This window comes from Balearica regulorum, chromosome 6 (assembly GCF_011004875.1).
Source record: "Balearica regulorum gibbericeps isolate bBalReg1 chromosome 6, bBalReg1.pri, whole genome shotgun sequence".
NCBI classification, from domain to species: Eukaryota; Metazoa; Chordata; class Aves; order Gruiformes; family Gruidae; genus Balearica; species Balearica regulorum.
The window spans coordinates 4,912,619-4,938,871 of NC_046189.1; the positions used below are offsets into that span (position 1 = coordinate 4,912,619).

The 26,253-nt window shown below is 49.1% G+C and overlaps 1 protein-coding gene across 7 annotated transcripts in view; it reads left to right on the forward strand.

Annotated features, from left to right (window-relative positions):
- Window positions 1–807: 807 nt before the first annotated feature.
- The window catches only part of ERBB4 (erb-b2 receptor tyrosine kinase 4), a 624,902-nt gene continuing 599,456 nt past the window's right edge, over window positions 808–26,253 (forward strand). For all 7 annotated transcript variants that reach the window (XM_075756027.1, XM_075756030.1, XM_075756032.1 and 4 more), the window contains exon 1: window positions 808–956. In XM_075756027.1, the coding sequence (XP_075612142.1) occupies window positions 860–956 (97 nt within the window). In that variant the 5' untranslated portion in view covers window positions 808–859. The remainder of the gene's footprint in view (window positions 957–26,253) is intronic.

Below are 26,253 nucleotides of genomic sequence, written 5' to 3' on the forward strand. Positions count from 1 at the left end.
GCCGGGCGCTGCCACGGTTGAAGTTCCCGGCGGCGGCCGCGCGCTGTCCCTCGGCCCGCGCGCACGCTGGCACGCGCCCACCCGGGGTTTTGGCCGGCTCCCGCTCGCACGCGCGCGGCTGTCCCTAGTTCTATTGCACGGGAAAGCGAGCGTGCACACGCGCGGCCGCGCGCGGAACCCAACCGCCCTTCATTTTCGGCGGGGAAAGTGAAAGCGCGCGGCGGCACGCTCGCGGAGGCGCGCGGCAATGCCCGGTTTGTGGGGGGGTTTTTTTTTTTTTTTGGTTTGTTTTGGGTTTTTTTGCGCACCCAGAAGTGACAGCGCGCGCCCGCACCTGCCCCTCAGTCTGGCGGGGGCGGGGGAGTGGGAGCGCACGCGCGCACCCACACCCCCCCACACCCCCGCGCGCGGCAGCCGCGCGACCCCCGCCGCCTCGCGCCGCTCCGCAGGTGCGGAGGGGATGGGGGGGGGGAAGGGGGGGCGGTGGCGCGGGGCGGGGCGGTCCCGCGCGGCGCCGGCCCCCGCCCGCCGCCCGCCCCCTCGCTCCGTCCCGCCGCTCCTCCTCCCCCCCCCCTTCCTCCTCCTCCTCCTCCTCCTCCTCCTCCTCCTCCTCCTCCTCCTCCCCCCGTTCCCTCCGCTCCGCACCGCTCCGCTCCGCGCGTGCTGGCGGCGCAGCGCCCCGCGGCCGGCAGTGGCGGCCGCCCCGTCGGCGCCGCGGCGCGCCCGCGGAGGGGCGGCGCTGGGGGCGGCGGCTCGGCGGCGGCAACTTTTGGGAGCCGGCGGCGGCGGCGGCGGCAGCGCGGAGGCTGCGCGGGGGATGGCGGCGGTGAGGCGGAGGCGCTGAGGCAGCGGCGGCGCGATGCCGGCGGCGGCCGGGGGGCTGCTGTGGTGGAGCTGCTGCGTGCTGGCGGCGGCGGCGGCCGGGGCCCCGCGGGTCGCCGCGGCGGCGCAGGCAGGTGGGTGAGCGGCCCGGTGCGCGGTGAGGGGCGGAGAGGGAGGAGGAGGGAGGGGGGGTGTTGCGGGGGCCGACGGAGCGGCGCCCGGCCGCCAACTTCTCGGCAAGCGCGGCGGGGCCGCGGGCGCCCATCACCTGCGGGAGGTGAGGGAGTTTGTCCGGGTCCCGCGGAGAGGCGGCGGCCAGAGGGCGACAAGCCCTTGCGGGAACCGCCGGGCGGCGGAGCGGGGCCGGCAGCCGCGGACCTTCCGCCCAGCCCTGCGCTTCCAGGCAGCGGCGTGGCGACACCCCCTTACTTTATTATTATTATTATTATTGTTATTATCGCTATGAACGCCAGCGCGTCCCGGGCTGGGGCTGGCGGGGTGTGTGTGTGCTGCCTCAGAGCCCCTCGCAGAGCCGCTGTCCTTTCCCGGCAGCGGCTCCCGGGTGTCCCCGCTCGGGTGGCGGTTGCCCGGGCTCCGGGGGCCGCCCGTTCCCCGCCGAAGCCCCGGCCGGGCGCGGTGTCCCCGGGAGCAGCAGCACCAGCAGCAGCCGCCGCGCAGGTGCCGGGGCCGCCCCGACGGGGCCGCCCCGCTCCCAAACTTCGCGCCGGGCGGACGAGGAAGCTTTCCCTTTACACGTATACGTTGTATCTATAAGGTGTGTCCAAACACTGCAACATAAACACAACTTCAAGTGTATTTGCGCACGGGAGGGAAAGCGAGCCAGGAGGTTGGAAGTTAAACCCAGGAAAAGCGCGTTTTCCTCCGGCACGGTCTGCCCCGATTTTTTTTAACTTTCTGGAGGGAAACCTGAAGCGTCGGCTTGATTATTATTATTATTTTTTCCAATTATTTTTTTTTTTTTTTCCTCCCCCCCTTTGGCATCGGAGCAGCGCTCTCCGCCGCCGTAGTACGGGCTGTGCCGGTGCAGTCGCCCGGGAGGGCACGGGCATCGCCTCCCGCTGCATCGCGCTTCTCGGGAGCCTTTGCTGTGAATAAAACATTAAAAGGAAATATCTTCAGTCTTTGTAACTCCCCCCCCCCCCCCCCCCCCCCCCCCATCCCCGGTGATGCAAAATTTATGATGTTTGGGCGGTATTGGTGCAACAGCTCCTCGTTCTCGCAATTCAGTTTATATTTTCGGGCTTTATGTAACTGAGATGATGATATGTTTGATGAGAAGTGAAAGAAGCGTGTCCCGGCTTTGCTTGCCTGGTTAGGCTTCAGAGGCAGTTTTGATCCTGGTGCACAGTTTACTTTTTCTGTGTGTGATTGTTTCCTAATCCTTGAAATCAGGAGGGGTGAAGCGCTGGGCTGCCGCTGCTGCTTTCTCTTACATTTTCTTTTCCTGCGGTTTGAATCGGTAAATCCCAGCTGAAGGAGCATTGCATTCCTTGTTTCACAGGCTCTGGTTTGCTGTACCTTCTTGCCTGCCTCCTTATTTACACGTAGCCTCTCTTCTCCCCTGACTTGGTACTTTTCTGTCTCAGACTTTCCCCGTAGCCTGCCCTGGTTTCGGGCAGCAGCCGTCCGTCCCCGCTGGGCTGCTCCCACGCTCTCCAGCCCTCCTTCCCCACAGCTCGGACGTGGCTGTAGGAGTGGGCGATCACAAAGATGCTCCCGTCCTGGATTTATACCCCAGTGAAAATAAAAGGCATCGGTCCAGGGTCGCTCGCCTGCCTTCTTGCTGCCTCTGAGGAAGCCTCCTGGATCTGTGCTGCAGAAAAGTCTCTATGCCCTGCACGGTGCAAAAAAAGAAAATCTGTTTATTAAAATAATGGGCTCGCCGTGACATTTTCTATTTGGAGGGGTTTGGAGGCTGCTGTGGGCAATGGCAGCTATTAATGATTGATGCTTGCTGCTTGGCACTCGCTGAAATAGCGAGGCAGGCTAGACAGGTGAGCTTTGATTTGTAAGTATTTAGGACTCCTCAAAAGTCGGGCTCTCCTGGCTTTTGGGGATGTTGGGATGGGGCTCTGGCTGCCACCTTTGTTTTAAGCGCATCAAGGGAAATGACAATACCTTTGCTCGTGCATGCAAGCCATTGCCCAAACTTTTTATTTCATTATCCCGTGTCTGTTGCTTAAGATGCAAAGATATGGATACATCGGGTTTTTTCGATTTCTTCTAGCTCCGTGCTCGGGCATATAATGTTTGCAGTGCACAGCTCAGCCAGGGTCACGTGAGCCAAACAGCTTGGGCTGTTACCTGGAAGCTGGAGAGTCTTTGTTCTGCTTGGAAATAGCTGATAAATTAACTCCTTTTTCTGATATATGGGGCTGTTGAGTTGTTAAATAATTACAGCCAAATTAACTTAGTGCTGTTTGAAGTATTCAACTGTTCTGAGAAATTAATTGTACTTCAAATATTTTTGCAGCTTTTTTTTTTTTTTTCTGAGGAGCATGTTCAGGCTGATACATGGGCAGGCTTTAATTTCATGCCACTGCTCCTTTCAGGGCCATGTCGGATGGGACGTGCCACATGCCTTCGGAGAGATGCAGCTCCTCTCCTTTGCAGCAGCCCTCCTTGGCACCTCTCCCGTTTATTCCGCCACGACGTCTATTTGATGGTTAAAATTAGGCTGAGCTCTGAGTGCCTTTGCAAAGGCACGATAAATATTGACTGGGAGTTTCAGCCCGTAGCTGCCATCAGATGACTCAGTCCCTGCAAAGGGAACAACGTCCCATCTCAGCCCTGTTACCGAAGAGGAGTGGGTGCTGTTGCAGACCCCGTGTCCCTCCTGGGAGTCCTGCTGCCCCCCCCCCCAAAGTATGTCTGGCTTCAGGGCCGTAGTCTGTGGGTCCGTGGGGAGGTCTCTGCGTGGTAGCCAGGGCAGGCTGCCGCTATCCCTGCGTGTCCCCTGAGGGCACTGCGAGCCAGCGCTGCTGCGGGGCAGAGGAGACTGGATCTGGCCTTGCTGTTCGGGGCATCCCCGGGGAGCCTGGGGCAGGTTCGGCACTGGGTTGTACCGTGCAGCCTGTGTGCCTGCACCTGCCCTGCCGATACCGCGCTGCAAAGTGCCCGAGTGACTTAGTTGTGACTTTTTTTTTTTTAAGAAGGTGGTAATTGATGTATACGTGTATGGATTCTGGCACTAAGAGCTGTGCTTGTAATTAACATGAAAACGGTAATAATAAGGACCTGACATACATGCCTATGAATAAACCAAATGAGACTTGGCGTTAGCAGCTCACTAAGGGAGAAGCCCTTTTCCTGAACCCGCGTGGTAGCGAAGCGGGACGGGGAGCGGGTGCAGCGAGACGGGGAGCGGGCAAAGCCGTGTTGGTTCCCCTGCGAGCGTGGCAGCGGAGGGCCCAGCACCCTGCAGGTGCACCGAGCTGAGCTGCGAGTGCCGCTCTGCGCTCCTGACCTTAATTTGTAATGCTGAGTTGTTCTGAAATATGCCCTCAGTTTTCTAGCAGGGAATTAGCCACAGCCCTTAACTAAATGTTTTCTTCTAGTTTTCAGGGGATTTGAGAGTTATTTTTATTTCTTTTTAATTAAGTAAATTTAAGCAAACCACAGCAAGTTCACTTTCACTGTATGTGAAAGTGCAGCCTGTCATCAGGAGCGTGCGCGTGTTCAAAGGCTTTATGGAAAAACATCTTTATGCAAGTCACTGCCAGAGCTGGTGAGCTGCTCGGGTGGGTTGTGAGCCTTTGCTGCGGAGCGTGATGGGGTGCGATGGGGCGCACGGGGCAGCGTGCCCACAGCCTTGCTGTGTGAGCATCTCTAGGTGGCAGCAGCCCCCAGGAGCTCCCAGGCAGCAAGATGTGCAGCCTGGAGTTGGAGATGGGATTTCCTAGGCGCTGGTCCCGCCGCTCAGCACCTCTCTGTACCCCTCTCCAGGGCTGGGAAGCAGCTTTTTGGGTGCCTAGAAGGGAAGGGCGGGGGGTGGAACGCAGAGAATCCTGTCCCCACCTCCCATGGTCTCGCTTGCAGGATAGGGGAGATGTAATAATGCGGGAGAGAGTAACTCAAACACTAGGAGTGCTTCAAACGAGCAACCAAAGGAGCTCAGGCGACACTGAGGAGGAGTTAAGGATGATTTGATCATACTAGGAAGTGCTTAAAACCGTGAGCAAATTTCTAGGTTTGTATTCGGGAGGACTCGTTAAGCTAACCAGTAAGTCAGGACCCGACTGACTGGGTACTGGAGGTGAACAAGTTCCAACTAGGAATGAAGCGCGTGCTCTTAATAGCGTCGGTAACTGTTGTGGCAAACTAGGAAAGAAAAAAGAAGATTAACTCGGATCAGATGGTCCTTCTAAAATACATACATTTGCTCAAAAGGGTGGTGTAGCCCATAGGGTTCTCCTTCTTTTTAAAAATGTTCATTCCGATCCTTTTCTCAAAATGCAGGTGCTTTGGCATCGCAACGAACCCCCTCCTGACTTCTTTAGGACGGTAAGGGTGAACTGGTACGTGGTGGTTGGTATGGGGCAATATGACGGTTCCCTGGAAACTCTGAACTTGCTTTGCATCCTGCCTGTGCAGACAGGGGTTTAACGCTGCACAACCAGATATTTATGCTCTTAAGACTACCGGTAAGCGATGGCAGCTCTGTAGGAACAGCTAAGCCAGGTCTGCCCCCGTGGACCCTACCGCTCTCAGTGCGCTGAGCCAGTCTTGCTGGGAAAGGAGTGGGGGCTTGTTCCTGGGATTTAGTTTCTGCTGTGGCGTGAGGTGGTGACCGCAGGCGGGCTGTTTCCCGTGTGTCACGTGCGTGCCGACAAGTCCTCCGGGCGTGCGACGGGCTCTTGTTTTCACTGACTTAAAGGTTTTCCTTCTGCAAACAAGCGTAGGCTGCTGGTGGATTTTATGTGTGCCCACGTAGCTGAAGCTGAATTATCCCATGGGAGTACTGGAGTCTGCCAGAAAGATTCATCATTTTAGCAACTTTACTTAATGTTTGTTTAGTGTCTTCTTGCTTTGGACGAACAGTTTAAGCTGTGCTCAGTGGCAGCTTCCCTGTGACGAGTTGTACGTCCACGTGATAAATGGTCTAATTTCTGCACTGTCCGCTACCTCTGCTGGGCATACGGGCACATGCCAAGCCTCCTGAAGTCTTTCAACAGCTGCTGATACATAGATATATATATCTCTCTCTTTTTTTTTTTTTTTTTTTTTCCTCTCCTCAGCCTGCCAGAGAAACTTGTCCTTCTTCCCACTTTGCGTAAAGGGGATGCAAAGTCCAGGACAGATGAATATTTGCTTGAGCATCAGTGATACCTGAGGGTCTGATACTGGCAGGCATTTGAACAGCAAAGCCTGTAGTTCAAACTGCAGGAGCACATACTAGTCACACTGTAAACTTGTACTGTAAGAATACCAAGAATATAAATACATACGAGGAATAGAAATTCATACTGTTAGAGTATCGAGACGTATTTTTGTTTTCCAGTGGTAACTGCTTTTCGTTTCCATGCCTGAAGCCTTATAAAATCTAGCTCCTGACAAAGGAGGAGGTGGGAAAATAAAGTCAATAAATCGGAAAGTAAATCCAAAACTTTTAGTGGATGCAGTTCTTTTCAGAGCTGTAAAAAATGATCAGTTGTCATATACTGTTTCTGTAAAGTACTTTCGAGAGATTTCTAGGATATACTAATTTCATGTTCGGTTCCTGATGTCTGTGCAGCTAAGGGTACGGTAACCGAACAGGCACATATAACTTGATCTTTCTTAATCTTTTCCTGATAAATCAGCATTGCAATGTGGGCTGTTGTCACATGGTGACATGACTCCTGTATCTCATCACCAGCTGGTGTAGAGCTTTCAGAAATACTGAGTTTACAGAAATCTTCCAAGAACCTGTCTGAGTGGGCAATGGTCTCGGGGACCAGGGAGGGGTGAACCCTTCCTCCCCAGCAGTCGTGGCTGCTTTCCGGCCATGCTAGGGCAATCCTGATGCACCCTCCTCTCCAGCAGCATCGACCCACTCCACTGAATGTGGAGACCCTGTTGTCTCCCTGCCGGTACAAGGGGTGGCAGCTGCCCGCCATAAACCTCAGTCCCTGTGTTTTTCGGAGTGCCCACCAAACCATCGGTGCAGCCGGGAGAGTAAGAAAGTCGGGGAAATGGGGCTTGGGCAGGGCATGGCCCCGAGGCAGAGCCCAGCACTGTGCTGGCGGTGCGGCCGGGGACCGAGCTGCCCCATGGCAGGCAGGTCTCCATCCCAGGCCGTGCCCCCAGCGTGGCTGGGGAGGATGCTGAGCTGTGGGACATGCTGCTGACAGGTTTTTAATTCATGTGGGGAGGCTACTGTGGCACTGCAGGACATTATCTGTCCCTCCACCTGCAGCTGCTCGACTAAATGCCTAATAAATGTCTGTTAAGAGTTGTGCTGCCTGACCCCTCTCTCTCTCTTTCACCCCTCCCCTGAGTTTTGCGGCACTGCGATTCGTGAAGGAAAAGGGTCGAGTTGGAGGGAGGTTGAAGAAAAAAGCTTGCACGTTGTTTAAAAAAAAAAAGAAAAGTAACTCTCTTCTGAACAAAGTTGTGCTATGAATAAGTTGGAAAAGCCCCAAGGTCTGTGAAATGGCGACGCAGCCTTGGCTGTAGCATCGCTGCCAGAGAGCACGCTGCTCCACTGGCCAGGGTCGGTGACGATGCACCGGGTAAAGCTCCGAAACCTGTCCCCGTCCTGCTGACGTTCGGCACGGCTTGGCTCCCGCTGCTCCTCCGGGCTTCTCCAAACGGTGCTTCCACACCTTCCTCTCCTGTTTTCCCAGGAAAGCATCTCCTGTGGGGCAGGCACCTCTCGCTTGTGCTTGCAGCTTGGTGAGGTGCCTGAGCAGATGCTGCGGACCCGCTCGCACGCTTTACGTTTAAGCATGCCCTTGGACACCTCGGTGCGCAGAGCTGAGCGTGCCAGGAAGAGATTTGCGGCGGCATTTTGCTCGCTTGAACCCCAGCGAGCTGCTGAGGACCTTTGCCCGTGGACGTAGCTCTTGCGGCAGGAGCCAGCACCGGCAGGATGGAGCCGTTTTGGTGCACGGACAGGAAGAAAAATCATCACACTTAACTTGATACACATCCTAATGTTCAATTTCCATTAATTGAAATTACGTTGAAATATCGAACATTTTAAGCATAAAAGTTTATGTACCGTGCTTAGTATGCTAATGGAATATTTTAGTAATCTTTTAAGGTTAGCCTCGCAGCCAGATGCAATGATAAGTATTTGTTCCTAAGAGTTATTTTGCTTTAACCCCTTTTCCAAGAGTGTCCATATACTGGCGACTGTTCATCGGCTGCAGCGTGGCTGCCATCCAGCTATAATTTTAAGATTTTTTTTTTTGATCCGATCCACTACGCGAAGTTGAATTGTGGATATTTTTCCTCATTATCTTTGGCAGTAAAAATGTATATATCTAAATTTAAATTGCTGTTTGCTGAGGATATGTGACGGTATTTAGAATTCAGTATTATTTTATTATCTCTTTGAAAGGATAAAAAAAGGCTCATTTATTTGAAGAGATATTTCTGTGGCACATAAAAATACCAGTGAAGTAGCTAACGTTTTCCAGTTGTTGTTGACTTCAAATTTAGCAACCATTGTCCCTGTTGATATATTTGATGCTCTAAAAATGTACTTGCCATTAAGTAGGAAGCTGAAGTGATTGGTAGGCAGATAATATTCGTTAGTAGCTATTAATAATGCTCAGAGGACGTACGCATTGGAGTGTATGGAAAAAGCCATGGAATTGTGTAGGAAGGAGGCAAAAATAATGTATATGGCCCCTTTGTTTGAAAGCCGCCTTTATTACTCTATCTGTACGTACCGCAGCGATTGCTGCCCGAATTAGCACGTCGTGAGCAGGAGAAACCGATACGCAAACAGAATGGTGTGCAGCTAATTTTGTTTAGCAAATTGAGATCCGATCCCTGCTATTTCACGCCCTCCGCCGAGCTGACTCAGTCGCTCGTCGCAGCGTCCCGGTGAAATGCCTGGGGGTCCCGATTCCGCCGGGGGCTTTGGCGGTGTAAGGTGGTCGTCCTCCCCCCCCCCCGCCCCGGCCCAGCCAGGAGCTCACGGGAACAAGGGAATTAATATCCCATTAAGAGAAAATGGAAATTTTAAAAACAAATGTAAAGCCATCGTGGCTTTTCTCTCTCCTTTTGTCTGTTCCCAGAGCCAGAGGAGGGCTTTTGTGCCGGCGCTGATCCGCACCCAGTTGGTGCGAGTTTTTCCCCCGGTTTCTCCGTGGGGAGCGTTTCTCTCTGTCTCCCAGAGTTTACAGCTGCTCTTAAAATCCTGCACGTTTTGGTCCTCTCGTGCAACACGTTTAAAACCGCTGCCAGCTTGCGCAGCCCTGGTGTCACCCAGGGGCTGTGCTCCGTGTTGAGAAGATCGTACTAGAAAAATGTAAAATTATTAGAGTCTATAAATAGTGGTGATAACTTTTACAGCATTTACATCGCCCTCGTGCTGCATAACACGCTGAAGTCACGGGCTAGATTTGCTTCTACTGTTGCTTCATGTGGCACTGTGAAACCTCGTTATATCGCGATATAACCAGCAGCTGCTGTGCTGATAGTGGGGTGCAGCACAGGTGGGGGGGTGGTTCTGGAGTCGCTAACAACTGTAGCGATGCTTTACATTTGCTGTGACTCAGTCCAGCTTCTCAGAAAGGAAACAAAATCAGGTCTGTGCTGAATGTTTCTGGCTGCCCAAGGGTTTCGGTGTGCAGCTCAAACCTCTAATAAAATACCTTTTAAACGGCCTTTTATTAGCGTTTACTTTCTTGGAGTGACTAAAGATGAGGGACAGAAGGAGAATTTTTTTTTTCCTCTTTTTTTGGAAGATCTACGAATAGATTCACACAGTGTTATTGGCCACAAATTTCTTTGTGTCAATTTTTTTCCCAGGATCTGGGAGTTGTGAGAATCTCGGTCTTTGCATAAAGAAGGAGAAGCATCTTTAGCTGCAGAGAAAAGTTAAAATTCCTGTAGCTTAAGAAACAGGGGGAAAGTCCAAGAATTGTTTTCATAAGGCATGCTTTTTAACTCATTTGCAAGGTTATGTGCAGGGGCTGGTTGACTTATGGCTTTCCAATGTCTGGGAAATATTGCCAGTGACTTTGGAGATGGAAACATGGGTTTATTAAGACTCTAATAGCTTTAGTCTGATTGCTGCCATGACATGTGGTTAAGGCATTAAAATATATGGGTTATGCCTCATGTTACAGTAGAGCAATTACCGGGTAGGTGTCCTCTGATACTGGAAAATGATCTTGCCAAACTTTTGCTGTCAGCTTGAATAATCTCAGTCTTGCCGAAGGCCCGTAGAAATGAGGAAGAAGCATTGTGAATAGTCGCTTTCTCCAAGTGAAAGCCATGTGAAGGCGTGTGACTCCTGTAGGTCCCGTCTATCCCAGATGGATCCTGTCTACTTGGGCAGAAAGCTTCTGCTCCAAACAGTATCTATCCCAGGCTTTTCCTGGGTTAGAAGTGTCTAAATTGTCCTAGGTTATGCAAGAATAGCTGTGATACTTGTTTCAATTTGGATTTTTTGAGTCTAGCCTGACTGGGTTTTTTTGCAGTGATGCAATAAAATTACATCGGCTGCTGGTGCGTTCGTGACATCAGTGTTTATAAGAGCATCCTTTTTGGCTCACTGATGGGTGGGTCCTTCCTCCAACAGGGAGCTTTGGCATTGGGAAGCACCTGTCAGGTTTAGATCTGTTTGTATTGTCTTCTGGGGCCAATTTAAGGTTTTTGTCCCGAGCCTGAATGATGCCGGTGTCTCCCTGGGTTTAAGCACTTCATGGAGGCAGTGCTGGTGCAATGCCAGGCGAGGAGGAGGGATGCACTGCTACCTGGGCTGTTGCTCTGTGATTTGGATAGTGCTGGCGTGAGCCAAAGTGCCAGGGTCTTTTGGGATCCCAGCTGACTCATTGCCAAAGCTCATCTTATGTTTCTTAAACCAGTGATTACGTTCTCTGAGAACTCATATGAACTGGAGCATGCCTGTGTTTCTAGGAATACCTGGAATAAACTCCCTGTTTATTTGATGGCCCAGGCTGAGAGGCTGATTTTGCCAGGTAAGATACATCTTTCCTTCGCTTTTCCAGTATGAGGTGCTGGAACAGCATCACTTCTTGGATCACACGAGCCAGACTTAGTAATATTGAGAAGGGTTTATCTGGGTGCCAAGTAATACAGGTCCTTAGTGGCATGCAGAGATGCGATAGAAATACACATAACCAGCAGGTACCGAAGTACCAGGGGAGCGTGGAGAGAGGAAGCAAGCACTACCTCAAATCTTCTGTGGCCTAACTATAGGTGTGACAGACTAAATACAGGCTTGAGGGCATTGAGGCTGATTTTCCCCAGGTCTCAGCAAACGCCTGTACGGCTCAAGGGCTGCGATATCGGGTCTTTCCGCTGCCGTGCATCCTGAGGGAGCTGCGGTTATTGCCTCGGCGATAGGCTTTGTTTTTGACGCTCTACTTAATTTCTTTCCCACCAAGTTTGGTTTTCCAACAATATGGTTACTTATGGGTTTGTAAGTCAGAAATAGCTTGGTAATTGCTATATTGCTTTGCCTGCAGTAGCAACGAACATCTTAAATTTAATGCATTATCCACACAGAAAATTGATGTTTGGCCACAACTCGAGGTCTCTGACAGCTAGTCTTAAAGAGCTTTTGGTTGACATCTAAAATAGAGACTTGTGGATGACATGCAAAGGAAAATTGATGGTCTTTAGGATTAGTCCATGAAAGAAAAATACTCCTTATGTTTGGCTGAAAGTACTTGAGGATGATTAAGTCTACACTGAAACCTTTCCTTAGAGGTCAGCAATGTGAAGGCCTGGGACATTAACCGCTTGGATCACATGCAAGAATCCTGTGCCACCTCATAATTCCAAGCCTGAATTTTGCCTGATCTTGAGGTTTTGTCTGTATGAAACCACAGTCACCAGCTGCTGACTGGCTTGCTAGTAGTAGGTTTCTTTTAATGTGCTTTTACTTTGGTTTTTTTCCTCCCTAGAATACAACCTAAGCAGCAAGAATGCCCCAGAACAAGTCTTCCTCTAAAAAAAATTATAATAAGGAACTTGCCAGTGTTTCTGATGAAGATTATCTGGCGTGTTTGTACAGATACGTGTGCCTACATTTATTTTGTATTTTGCTGTCAATCGCAGTTTAAAGGCTTAGAAGTTTCAGCAGAGAAACCTGTGGCTCGGTTTGGCGGGCACCGGGGTGACATGAAGCTCTTTTTTGGGTGAACACCCATTTCAGCATATTTTGTCAATATTTGGTTTTGAGTCAGTAGGTCTGGCTGACTTTGCTTCAGAACTACTCAATATCTATTTATTAAATACAACACTGTGTTCAACAGAAAATGTAAGGCCCAATTTCAAAATTAGGCCCACACAATTATGTAATCAGGTAATCGCGCGTGTAATTGCTTGCACAAATGGTCAGTTAGATGTGTAACTGTCCATTTGCATGCAAAATTAACCGATTTTGCAAATTGGGCCTTGAATATTCATGGTAGAAAACACAGCTTTCTAGAGATGGCTGCGTTGTGTCGCACCTTTCCCTTTTGCTGGTGTCCTCCCTTTACAAGCCTCGTGCATTTTTGTCTTCGCTTAAATGTAAGGAAGAAGCTGCTGGAAATGAAGGAAAAAAGTCTTTTTCCCTCTGAAACTTATTACGTAGAACCATCGAATTGTTTTGGTTGGAAAAGACCTTGGAGATCATCAAGTCCAACCGCTGAAATCAGTACAATTTCAGTTGATGCAAGAAAAAAGGTGAGCGTCTGATGAGAAATACTCCCGAAATACCGGCTGTGGCACAGCAGTTCGTTAGTCTGCAAAAGGCATGCTAGCGGCTTTGCCCGGATGGTACGGATAAGCACCAGATAAATAAAATACAGAAACCCAGAAGCCACTTGCAGCTACGTGGAGGTGTTCGGTGAGCAGGCGGCAGGTTGAACAGCAAAGCTGTGGGTGCAAGCGCTCCTTCGGCTGCAGGTGAGGTGCTTCTCTGTTCGGCCGTCAGCGGTTCGGTGCTGCCTCCTGCTAGGGGTAGTACGGTCCTCCCTGGCTGCAGAGTGTGGGTGTCGCTCGTACAACGGATTTTAATAACATTGCAGCCGAGGTTGGTAACGCTACCGGTGGAATGCGCACAAGCAAAGCAGCGGGGAGGAGAGCGGTGGGTAGTCCGTGTGCCAAAGGCTTACTAATTTAAAGCCAAAGATGAAAAGGAAAGGATGCGATGCTGAGGAGTGATGTCACGCGTCCACGCTTGTACAAGTCAGGGGGCAAAGCCAAAAGCAGCTCTGGGCTCTCCTGACTTGAGTCTAGCGTGTTCGGGGTTTGCTTTCGCTGTGGCATTGGGCTCTGGATCTGTGACAGTTGTCGAAAGGGCCGTGAAGGGGGTGTGTGTGCGTGTGCGCGTTACACCTGTGCATGTGTATTAAATTTAAGACCTGCTAACATACGCGTTACCTCATTGCTCTGGAATTTACTGTTTTGAAAACATGTAATGTGATGCTTTTGCAAGGGTGAAAGCAATTGTTTGACTTATATAAATATACACGCTTCGAAGTTTATTTTGGTTTTGTCTGGTGTGCTGCCAAAGTATTTATTTTCAATGAAAAAATTCAAAGCCGTAGCTGAAGAACGGGTAGCAATACTCACGATCACCACTTTGCAGTTAGTGCAAGCTGTTGTTTATCCAGCACTGGTCCCTGGGTGCTCAACAGGGGCAAGGATTTTGGTCTCTCTGTGGACATTGCCACTGTGTGTTAGGAAAAGGAGAATGAATGTCATCTCCAAAAAAAAACCCAAACCCCAAACAAAAAAACCCCCAAAAAACCCTGAAGAATTGTGTGACTGGCTCATCCCAGAGAAAGGTGGTGATGATTTGTAATCAGAATTTGGCGGTGCTTCCAAGGAGGGAGTACTTGTTTGTGCCTTCAAGGAAAGATGTGCGCTTATGCGTCTCTCCAGCCTGGGATGAAGGAAAAACTGTCACCCACACTGTTCCCATGGAGCACAGGGCCACGTTCCCATCCAAGGCATCATCTGACTGCACGGTGCTTCCCGGTGCAAATTTCTGATGCATGTGCCCATTTTAAGGCTCGGTGTGGCAATTTCTCATGTGTGAGAAGGCAGATTTGGCCAAAATCTTTTAGGATTTGTTTTCTGGGACCCCAGAGTTTTGAAACTCTGAACAGGAGAAGCCACGAGCTAGCAAAGCCTTTGGGCTTGCCCTGGGGCAGCGGGGTGAGTGCAGGTGGGCATTATAAATTAAATATGTAATTATTTTTTTTTTTAAAATACTTCGGATGGAGTTTTTCCTTACAGCTTCAGCAGCAGCCGTGCCCCTCTGCTTGTTTGTGGCAGGATGGGCGCTCCTGCGCAAAGTGCCCATCACCCTTGCATAGGTGGGTTGAGAAGCAAAAGCGATTTCTCACATAAACCTCCTCATTAAAATTTAGCCTTTGGAGCCCAGAGCCCCTGACTTTCTGTGGGAACCAGCTGTCTTGAGTAGTTATCCGCAAATCGGATCTGTACTGTGCTTCCAGCATTGTGTTGTCCGGGTATGGATGGAGCTGCCCTCTCCTTGGTGTGCTTCTGCCACGGTGCCGGAGAGGGGTTATTCCACACACAGCCCTGCGTGGTACCTCTGCTCCTGCCGCCGCGGTGCTCCCTCCCAACAAGGGCTTTTCCACAAGGAGGAGACACCGGATGTGCACATGGGATGGATGCTTTCACCGGAGGGCGAAGTGGCACCTTGGTCTCACGCTGGGTTGTCTTCCCCAAGCGATGGTACGCTGAGCCTGGGAAGGATTAATAAGCAGGAGCGTATTAAGGTCACTTTTTATTCCTGAGCGAGAGGTTTATGTCCTCTGTGCATATTAATTTCACAGCTTGGGACACAGTAGAATGGAGAGCAAATAAGAGTGCAAGCATGTTGGGTAGCCCTGACAATTGAACTGGAAGAGAGAGCTCAGACTGAAAAGCCGCCTCTCTCTCCCACGCTGCATTAGCACAACTGCTGCAAAAATGGTGAAAAGATCCAAGCCCAAAACTCCAAACGTTGTATCCTCATTTTGTTTATTCCTGCATAGCATTAATTAATTTTGGCTGTTTGTGGGAGGTTACGTGGAGGAAGAACGGGGAGTTGTAGGTTGCCGTATGCAAAACTTACATCTTTCATGTCTTATATGCGTATATAAACCAGAGCTTGCAAAACTCTTCCTCACGCCTTCCCGGTAGCTTTGAGGATTACGCATCCACAGAGGGTGAGGGAAATGGTGTCAGCAAAGTGCAGTTGGTGGCCGAGCTGCAGCCGAAAACACAGGTGAAGGGTTGCCCCTGCAGTGATGTTTGAATGAGGCAGCTGGAGCACGTGAGGCTTGTTGAGCTCTGTCTTGACATGCTATGACTAAAAATCCTTTGACTTTGTTGGATGCGCAGGCAGTCCTTCCAAATTCCAGTGCAGGTGATTATTGCGTTCTCTTTGTTTGTCTGTGCAGAGGGCCATCACCCTCCTGCCTTTGGAGAGGATGGGACCTCGGTAGGGGATTGGTGGGCAGGAGCTGGTGGCTCCTTGATGGTAGCTGTGGAGTTGGTGCTGCTGGCCCTCTCAGAGCATTTGGACATTGCTGGGAAGGCTTTGGTGGCCATTGATGGCCATCAGCTCGCCTTTCTGCGACTGGCAACCTGAGGATTGGGAAACACAGTCCTGAAGCCTTGAAAGCTCTCCAAAGGCATGAATTTCTGGTCCACGGTCTCAGTTCAGGCTGATGTGATGGCCGGTCTTTTGAGTAAAGGTATAAATCCATAAAGTATTTTGGGATAGGAAAGGATAAAAAAAATGCACTGCATAAATTATAATATATATAAATACTATTATAAGTAATAATATATATATAAATATATTAGCAGAGGAGCTAATAGGTATACTTGCTCCACAGCAACTGCTGTTCTCTGTTACAGATACTGCTGTGAGAAAACGCCAATGAAAGGGTTAAAGCGTGTTATCCAGTGATAACCGATGTACGGGAGGACACGGGACCGCTCTCTTCAGAGTCATGTATTGGTCCCGTGGGTGAGAGTTGGCTGTGTGACTTCCAAGCGCTGTGGGGTCCGTGGGTTGTCAGGCTCGACCCCACGGGCGGGTGAAACCAGCCCCACGGGGAGCTTGCAGAAACCTTTTTGCATTCGCCTTTGGGTCGCTCTGCCTCCTCCTCAGGCACCGCTGCAACTTGCGCAGCCTTTGGTGCAGGCTCACGTATCTCTTAATCTGGCTGTGAAATAACATAGTAGAGGTGAATTAAAAGGTCTTTTTATTAAGGCAGTTCTGGCTTACTCTTAGCAACCTAAAAATAGGCTGTGGATATTCGTGATTTTTAGAGGCATTAGCCTACCTTTAAAAAAACAAGTATGGAATGTGGTATTTTATACACAGCTCTCAGCGCTGTATGGAAAAAAAAAAAAAGCAGACTACAAAGCACAGCACAGGAAAATTGATTTATCATCAATTTATTGCTTGGAGCTCTAGGCAAACTCATCTCAAGACAGAACAGAGATCTATAAAATCTTTTCATCTGAAACTATGAATTAAATTGGGAGGAACTGCTGATGAGAGACCAGAACCAACCCTTAAACCAGACAGGCTTTTGGGAATGGGTCTCCTGGTACAGCAAGGGGAGTTGGAGGGATGATACTGATTTACACCAGCTGAGGATGCGGAGCTTAATTTCTTATAACCCTGTTTCTTTCCTCATTGTGAGTCTGGCTTATGCAGGAGCCAGCCTACAATACTCCCCCGCTCCCCCCCCCTTGATTTCAGTGTAAATTTTCCTTTCTTCATTGGTGCGTCTTGTTAATCTTGCAGTTTCTTTTCCCGATGTGTACTCTTTTCTTCTATTGTGTGTGTGGAATCTTAAACCTCCTAATAACAGGGTAACTTGCCTTTTTCAGCAGGAAGCCTCTGAAAACAAGCTGATGCATCTCAGTTGTCAGATCACTATATAAATAAATGAAACCTGTTCATATATTCCCTTCAAAGAAACGAGTGAGACAATGGTAAAGAACTCTCTCCCCTGCTTTTTTTTTTTTCCTTTTGCATTGTCGAGGGGAAGCTGTATTATGTCAGCGACCTGTAATAAATAGCACTGCAATGAGAAGCGACAGCCTCATTCACCTTGCATCCATGCAGAAATAACTAAACTCTCTCCCATGCCTTGGGGGGGAAAAAAAAACCAAAACAAAACCAAACAAAACCACAAAGAATGAAGAGAATTAAAGAAAAGAATTGACCTTGGCTCGCAGTTGCTCCTGTACTACCAGGGAACAGTCTACCAGCGAGGGAGTGAAGTTGCGCTGGCTATTCTTGCAGGCAGCGTACTGCCTGTGTTACTGCAAGCTATTCAGCCCAGAGTGCATGAAGTACGGTCTGCGTCTTTCTCTCGCTGCCTGAAAGTGTAGTCAGCTGAACTCTTTAATTGGCAAAAGACGGAGGTTTAGAAGGCTTAAATGTTTTAATGAAGAAAGAAAGAAAGGTTTATACAATAACGAGGCACAATGTAGTCAGACCGCTTTTCTGCAATCTGTTCTGTTTTTATGTCCTTGGTTTGTCAAAGTTTATTATGAGTTTAAGGTAATTTGGAGGCTTTCTTCTATAATTAAAGTGGAAAAATGTAAAAGGCCTTTTAGAGCTGGTAGAAGACAGGCTGATGGAAATGTACTTTTGTACATCTATCCATTTGCAAAACTTTCTGTCAAATCTGTGGAGCATTTTCTTTTACTTTTCTCATTTGGGTATTTGGTTTTTGAAGTTTGCAAGAGGCATTGGGGGAAAAAAAAAGTTTGTTAGGGTTATTATGTGTTGGTTTATATCAGCAGGTGCCTCCCCTTTCCCTGTCTGGACTCTCTCCTCTTCTCTCTGCTGGGATAGCGAGAAAGTTTCCAGGGGTTGGGAACGGGGAGGCAGAAGAAGGAACACCAGGAGCATAGCGTTCACATCTCTCCTTTGCGCCCTGTGGACCAGACCCCCCCCAGCTGCACGGGCTCTACTGGCTTTGGGATCCTGTGCCCCCCTACCCGTAATGGGTCCAGATCTGGCCCCGTGCCATCCCCCCACCCTGCATCACATGTCACCGGCACCCCACGTCCCCCCTTTTGGGAACCCTCACTGGGAGCTGCTAATTTCCCCGTAACAGCCCAGGGCTTGCTGCGGTATCCAGGAGGTCGGGATGACTGAACTCCTCCTTTGGCTTGCCTGGGAAAGGCGAATGGCAGCTGTCTCACTGTTTTAGCATCAGGTTACTTCTGAGCGCAGCACCGGTGTTATTTTTAGTGTGCGTGTGCCTCCGCCTGTCTGTTGTCTATATGCGACTGCACGGGTGTGTGGCGGAGACAAGGGACAATAGCTCTTGCCTGCAAAAATGTGGTTTCCCCTGGCAAAGGTGAGGGACGGTGCAAGGATGTAGTGGGAAGGGAGCAACAGGGGAGAGAACACACACTCCACTTCTCTCTCTTTTTTTTTTTTTTTTTTTTTTTTTTTTTAAGAGCCCTTTAAGGCAAGCTTTGCTTGCTGATCATCATCATCGGCTGGGGTCATCCTGAAGTAAATACAGTTATTGGCCCTGCCTCTTGCTGAGCCGAGGAGGTGCGCCCGCCTGGTGCCAGGGAAATTGCACGCAGCTACCTGCCCTAGCAGCGTGCCTGGTCAAGGCTCCTCCTGATAAGAAAACGCAGGTTTTGCAGCCGGAGAGCCTCGCTTCCCACCGCTGGGAAGGGCTCTGGTCCCTGCCAGCTCGTTAGCAGAAGCGGATACGCGCACAGAGTCAGCGGCTGTGCCCCTCTGAGGTGCGTCCTTTTCACGTAGCGCTGCCACCTCCCCAAAAATCACACTCGCCTCTGTCAGGGTTTTGTGTGGGCTGCCCAGGCTCATCCTTTCCACCAGTGGGGAGCAGAGGTGCTCTGCAGGGAGCAGTCGGTACCTTCCCAAACTTCAGCAGGGGAGGGCAGCAGCGCGGGGTGGTCCAGCGAAAGCTGGGGAGCGGGATGCGAGGCACGCTGGCGGCATGGCCCAAGGGAGGCTTTGGGACAGACATGCAGGGAGGAAAAGACCGGTTTTTTAAATTAAGTCTTAATATGAGAAGAGTGGGACACTTAACCCTTTCTTGCGCTTTCCCAGATCCCCGGGGGATGGCAGATGTGCAGTAAAAGCAGTTCTCACCCTGCTCCTTGTTCTTGGTGGGGTAATATTTTCTTGCAGCAGTTTCTGTGTTTATAAATTCGTTTGATATTTGGTCTATAAGCAGCAGAAGTAATGAAGCCATTTAGTATTCCTGGGGATGCCACATGTACTTCCGAAAGTATTTTATTACAGTTCAGCATTAGTTAATGGACACTTACAATAAACTGTTATCACTTGGGTTGCCTCTCATTTCTTTCCACTGATTATTTTTCTTCTTTAACACAGAGTACCATGCTGGTTTAGTTTGTATAATGTTTAAAACATCATGTGGCGGTAATTTACAGAGAAAGAAGCGTAAACACACATATGTGCTATTGGAGTGATGCTGCCTGCTAGCTGTCCTGTCTCCGTGACCGGGTTTGGGTTGAGGCGAGGAGAATGATGGTCGCTCTCCACCCCGCCTTGGGGCCTGGGAGGAGGTTGCCTGCGTTGTGCTGAACTCATCTGGACGTGAAGATGGGTGTTCCTCTGTCCTCCACGTTGTAGCGGGGTCTGGTGGGCAGCCTGCCTGGCTAGAGGGCTCTGCTCTTCTGCCTCGTTAGACCTACAGTAACTTCAGCATCACCGGGGTCGAGGCAGGCTGGTTTTGTTGAACTTGGCCACAAAAAGCAAGGATTTGGAGCTCTTGGGTAGATGCAACACGCTCTGTGACCATCCAGGACTTACCTTCTAAAAGAACCTGGATAAAAATAAATAAAGAGGTTCTTTATGGTCCTTTTCTGGGGTTTTTTCTTCTATACAATGTTTTTGGCAGGTCAAAACACTTTTGTTACCTAAAGGCTCTTTCCAGTGTTTCATTGTTAAGTGTTTGTTAATTAACACTTAATGAGTGGTTATGATGGAACTACGGGAGCCTTATCTGAAGGCAAAGCAATTGGCAAACGGATTCATTACGATCAGAGCAACTCTAATGAATGTTAAATTAATTCATAATAATGTGACACTTAAATGTTAAGCATATTGTTAATAATTACAGATGCACTTTACCTTATCTGCTTTTAGCATTATTGCTTTTTACTATGTATACTAGAGGGCCAGCTTTCCAGTACCTGTCTCTTTACACTGATAATTCCAGACTTCTATAGCTGCAAATAGCTTAATTACCTATTTGTCTCTTTCACAGTAATTAGATACACAAGTGTGAAAGCTAGGAAGTTGATGTAAATATATGTAATTTATTATGGGGATTCTGTAACTGCGGGTTGTTACATAAAAGTGACAGTGTAATTAATGAGGATGGTCTGTTGCTTGCCATCTTTCATGGGAGAAAGGGGAGGGGAAAAAGTCAAACATTCCCACACTTAGGATTAATACAATACCTATGGTTAGTTATTACAGTTATTTGAGAACACAAAGTGATTTATTTAGAATAAAATGATACAGTTGATACTTAGATGTAATAAAAAAATGCCTAAAATCAGTTTTGCATGCTAAACCCAGCTCTGAGTTGTCTTGCTCGTATTTGTGGCTTTACAAACATCTTTATTGAACTAGTTTTCTTGCTTACCTGGCACTTTAAAAATGGCAACTCTTAAAAAAAAAAAAAAAATCAAAAAAAATCATTGTCCGAATGTCTGTGAGATGGAGTAATGGGAGGGTAGCAGGGACATCCTGGTGAGGTGAGACAGGACAGCGTGTCCCATCAGGTGCCTTTTACTGTTTAAAAACACCTGTTGCACCAAGCTTCAGGATTCAAAGGTGTTACTAATACTTGCTCTCCCATCCAAAGTCCCAAAGTACTCACAATGAGATTATTTGCCAGTAAAAAAATTTGATGGAGATGGCGTGTCTGTGTTTCCCAGCATCGCTTGCCCTGGCTGCATGGGACAGGGAGCCTGGAGGATGTTGCTAGAAACAGGAAAAAAAAAAAAAAAAATTCAAAAATAAGCGGAATTTCAACATGGCTAGAATGAGCAAATGTTACCAAGGGCCTTAATGGTCGTTTGGTACAGCGCTTAGATTTCAGTGCATCATCATGGATCTCGCGCTTTGCTTTACTTACAAGTCGATGTTGTTCCGTGCATTCCGACTGAATCGGCCGTGGTGTTGGGCCACGCTGTGGTCGGGTGGAGCCTACTGAGGGAGAGATGGCCCCGAGTGATTTTTTTTTTTTTTTTTTTTTTTTGTCTGGTCCAGTAAAGTGATTTTGGTGCAGAAGGCATCGCCCTTGGGTTGTGCTGCTGTGCCGCAGATGTGCTCTGCCGAGGGCAGCAGAGCTGGTTTCTGCTCAGCCTGGCTCGTGCTTTTAAACCCCATCAAGACCAAAAGGGTGTATTTTTTTTTTAAGAAAGAAACAAAAAAAGTGAATGCTCATTCTGTTGGGGGAAAATAGTGATCAATAGTAATTAACTTGCACCATCTTATTTCTTTCCCCTCTATGAGGAGTGCATCGCTGCTGGGCTTTGCAGAGCCGCGGGAGGTGCAGCCGTGCTGCCTCCTGCTCCCACACCTCTTCCCTTTTCGGGCTTCGGCAGCAAAACCTCTGCCAGGAAGGTGGCCGTCAGCTCCCTTGAGTTACAGCTGCTGCGAGGCAGTGCCTTGGAGGGGTGTTTCTATTTTATCTTCTTTTTTTTTTCCCCCCCCTTCCCGCAAACAGCAGCGTGGAAGTGAGAAGGAAGGCTTCCGTGGGCTGTGCCTCTAAAGGTCATATAACGCTTTATGTCTTCCCCGACATGACACAGCGTGACAGAACAAAGTATTTATCTTGTGTACTTGTCAGCTTCGTTCTGCCGTCTCCGAAATGATGAAATGCTACCGAATATGCTGCTGCTTGTTTCCTTTAGGGACTTGCGCTGATTTGTTTAAAGCGTCGTCTGCACCCAGTAAATGCTTCATTTATTACAGCTGACACCTGGAAATGTCTGAGGGAAATGTATCAAGGCATTGCGCAAATATTATTTTCTTTATTTGCTGTTGTTTACTTATGTTCTTATATAAATGCAGTCCGTAATGGTAAATTGTGTTTCTTGAGGGTGCCACCCGTGTGTGCGTTTTGAACTGCCACGGTGAGGTTTCTGGAGACGCGCTCCGTTTCCATCAGAAAAATGCATTTTGACTCCTGACGGGGTCAGCTTAACTGTTAATTATCGCGGTGAGTCACTAATGAGCTCTTGCCTCAGGAACTTTGTACGGCCTCTCCTCAAACTTTTCCCCATTCCTTGTTCTGATGCTTAAGCGAAAATAAAAATAGATCTCTTGCAAAAGGGGTGTGTGGGGAAGTGAATGTTTGAGGTGATGATGTGACCCTTGTAATTGTAATATTTGATGCAAAGGCTTTCAGATTTAACTCTCAGTATCATGTTAGGCTTTGTGGGTGAATTTTAAATTATTTTTTTTTTTTAACATTAAGCACTTCTCTGTTGTCCCTGAAGGATAATGGAGAATCCAAATTCCTCTCTCAGCAAAACTCATCAGTACAAAAATAACAAACATCAAAGCGATGGAGGGAAGCAGTTTGCCCACAGTACTAATTGCTAACGTTATCGTGTGTCAAAGTGAAGAACTAAAATGTGACTCCGAGTTCCTAAGAGTGCACTTGCTGTGAGTTTGAAGGCTGTCTGTGGTTCAGGGAAGCTTTTTTGGTGGCTTCAGTCTTCTGTCCCCTGATGGCTGTGCGGGCTAGCAGAGGTACGGGCAGCGCTGGCACCTCCTGCAATTCACTGCTAAGGGCGAAAAGGACCTTTGGGCACATTGAGGAGCCCCTCTGACCGCTCCTCCAGCGGCACAGCTTTACTTGGGCTTAGAAAATGCATAACCCCACGTGTCTGCGTTTTCCTACGTCTTGCTATGTATGCATCTATACAGCATACAACACCTGCAGGCGTCTATGCTGTGTATCAGTATGGCAAGGGATGGGGTCTGCAGCTTGGATGCTTTATGGTATAGTGAGAGCCCTGGCCCTGCAGCCATCTGCACAGGTTGTGCGTTCACTGGAAAAAATGCAAATCGAGGAGAAAAATAAGTGTATTTGTAGGCTTTCCTTCCCCTATGTAAACAAGCAGTGCTGGGGAAGAAAGGTCTTCTCTATACGCTGGGAACTTGTAAATGGCAAATATATCGTGTGCTTTAATGTCGCTTTGTTTTACAGGCGTTGTTACACTTTTAATTAGTGAAATTAGATTCCTTGCTTGAATAGCATCCTTGTTTTAATTTACTGTGGTGCTCCCTCCACTCGGTGCGTGCAGGTTGGAGAGGACAAAGGGCCCCGCTCCTCCTCGGGCGCAGTTTTTTGCTGCGGCTCTGCACGGGGTGGCTGAACAGGGCTTTGCAACGATGCTCGGGACCTGGTCCAGGGGCCTAGGGTCCCAGGGCCCCGGGTCTCCTGGCATCCTCCCGTGCCAGCCACTTCTCCCCCATCCTGGTTTCTGCTCCATTCTCTGCTTTCTTCTTCTGGTAAGGTTTTTGGGTGCAAGGGCTGTTTTCTCCTGGCTATGCACAGTGGCTCCTGCGTTTTGGCTTGTGATGGGAGCATTAGGGAGACAGTTGCCATGATGGTAATATAACGATAAATCTCATGAAGATGGAATTGAGGAGCTCGACTATTATGTTATGTTGTGGTGAGCACCTTTGCTGCTGTTTTCTGCTGGGCAATGCTATGTGCGTAGCCAGGGGGGTCCTGGCTTCAGGTGCTCCTCACCTGCGTTTGCTTCCAGGGGCAGGGTGTGAAAACGTGGGGTTTGACTGGTAGTTGCTGAAGTGGCCAAGCTCCTACCCCTCCCGATGGGGAGGATTTGGCTTGAGTGGGAATTGTAAAGAGAAACATAGAATTGTTTAGGTTGGAAAAGATCTTTAAGATCAGAAGCAGGTGATCATCCCTGATCCAGCCTTGTGACCTGCAGTGAAGCAGGGGTGGTATTTCTGTCCCCTGTTGTACATGAACCAGCCAGAGCTTGTGAAAGCTCCTTAATCTCCCAAAGTCTGGTTAATCACAGTGAATTAAGAAGTTACCCTAGGTGTCATTGTGTATGGGGCCATGCATCTCCTCCCTGGAGAGGAGGACCTGTGTGTCCCTGCAGGAGGGGTGAATGCTTGCTCTAGGCAGTGAGAGCCCAGGATGCTGGTACTGGGAAGGTCCCTCGCTGGTAAACTGCTGGCTTTATGCCCAAGAAAGTTTGGTACGTCTGTATCTTAATCCCTGGGAAGAGAAATTGCCTCCTGTTGGGGGGAGAGCAGCGAGGTGGTGAAATGTCCTCTGTATTAAGGCAAACTCCTTAAAAAGGACTGTTTAGAAGGGCAGGGAGTGATAGGACAATGGGGGAATGGCCTGAAGCTGAAGGAGGGGAGATTTAGATTAGATATTAGGAAGAAATTCTTCCCTGTGAGGGTGGTGAGGCCCTGGCACAGGTCGCCCAGAGAAGCTGTGGCTGCCCCTGGCTCCCTGGCAGTGTTCAAGGCCAGGCTGGATGGGGCTTTGGGCAACCTGGGCTAGTGGAGGGTGTCCCTGCCCATGGCAGGGGGTTGGAACTAGATGGGCTTTGAGGTCCCTTCCAACCCAAGCCAGTCTATCTACCATAATCAGTGTCGGTCATTTCTATGTTAATATTTCACTGCAGCTAATTTAGCAAACAGATGGTGGTCCATATTATGACATACAAGTGGGGCTTTTCCCTTAGCCAAATGATTACATCCCCAGTTTTCAATTAGCAAAGCCTGCCAATTACCTGGAGTGGTTTTTCTTTTAATTATGCAGCTATTAGGGCAGGTGGGTAACCAGCCTAGAGGGAGGAGGAGAGAGCGCAGTGGCATGGGCAAATGCTTATTAGGAAAACGCATAAAAACAAACCAGAAAGGAAAAGCCGTGTGATGAGGAAAGAGGAGGAGATGCACAAAGGGGCAGCATGATGATGCACGAGCCTACTTTCTGTTGGTGTGAGCATCGATAAAAAGCTTTAAAATGCCCGTTTGGCAGGTTGTGGCACATAGGAAAGATGAGGTCTAGGTCTCTGGTTTGGCGGTCTGCTGGATGTACACTTATTTTTAGCTCGATGGAGTTGACTAGTTGAATGAGGCAAGCCAAGAAGGAAAACCAGCTCCCAAGCAACCCACAGGATCCTGCTGACTGCCCGTGCAGGTGTGGGCAGGGGTTTGCTTAAAGCCAAGGAGCGGCAACACATGGCGTTGGCTGATTTATGAAGTCTCTGGTTGTCATCTTGCTTCCTATCCTAGCTAATAACAGTCCAGGCAATGAAAAGATACTTCTTTCATAATTATAGACATCTCATTTTCCCTTTTGAGCCCCACGTTTAAATCATCAGGTGTCCTCTTCATCTGGATTGTTTCCTCAAGCTTATCTTCCTCTGCAGATCAGTCTTTTATTATATTTTATTTTGATGAGACCATTCATCTTCCCTCTGCTCTGCCGCTACCAAAACCCATTCCCCTGTTGTCCTCGAGGAGCGGGGAAGGAGATGGAAGAGGCTTTGGACTCGAATTAGCCAGTGATGAGGTTGGGTCTCCTTTGGGATGGAAATATTAATGCAGCATCATGAAATATGAGGTCTGTCTTCACTTTGGGTGACTCTGATAATGAAAGAACGTAATTAATCATATTTGCCTCTGCAGAGGATATGTAATCTGGGAAAAACACCTGCCCTAAAGGTGGCAGGAGTACGTGAGAGGAGCAACAAAACAGAAAGAGGAGTTGCAGCAGCCCAGGCTGTTGGAGGAGTATTCAGCAGCACTTGGAGGAGCCTTTAACGACAGGATTTTTTATTTTTTTGTGTGGTTTGATTCCGCTTTTTTCCATAGCGTGCTCAGTAAAGGTACTTTAGGTTTCAATGAGATGGAGAATAATGGTTGGACAGCTGTGTGCACACCAGGGATAAAGCAGGGAAAACAAAGGCTCTGCAACCCTTCTGGGAAGGATGTCCTGCGCCTGCATCCCTGCGCAGCTTTCCCCCTTGAGGCACTTCACGGTGAAGCACGCAGGCAGGTGGCCGTGGCTGTGTCTCCTGGGCCAGGCAATCACAGATGTACTCAACCCGGGGCACGAGGTAGAGGCAGGTGCTGTCGGGGTGGTGAGTCTCCGCTGCTGTGGACGCACCCTCGTGAAGAGGATGCTCATCGGAGAGTAGCACAGAGAG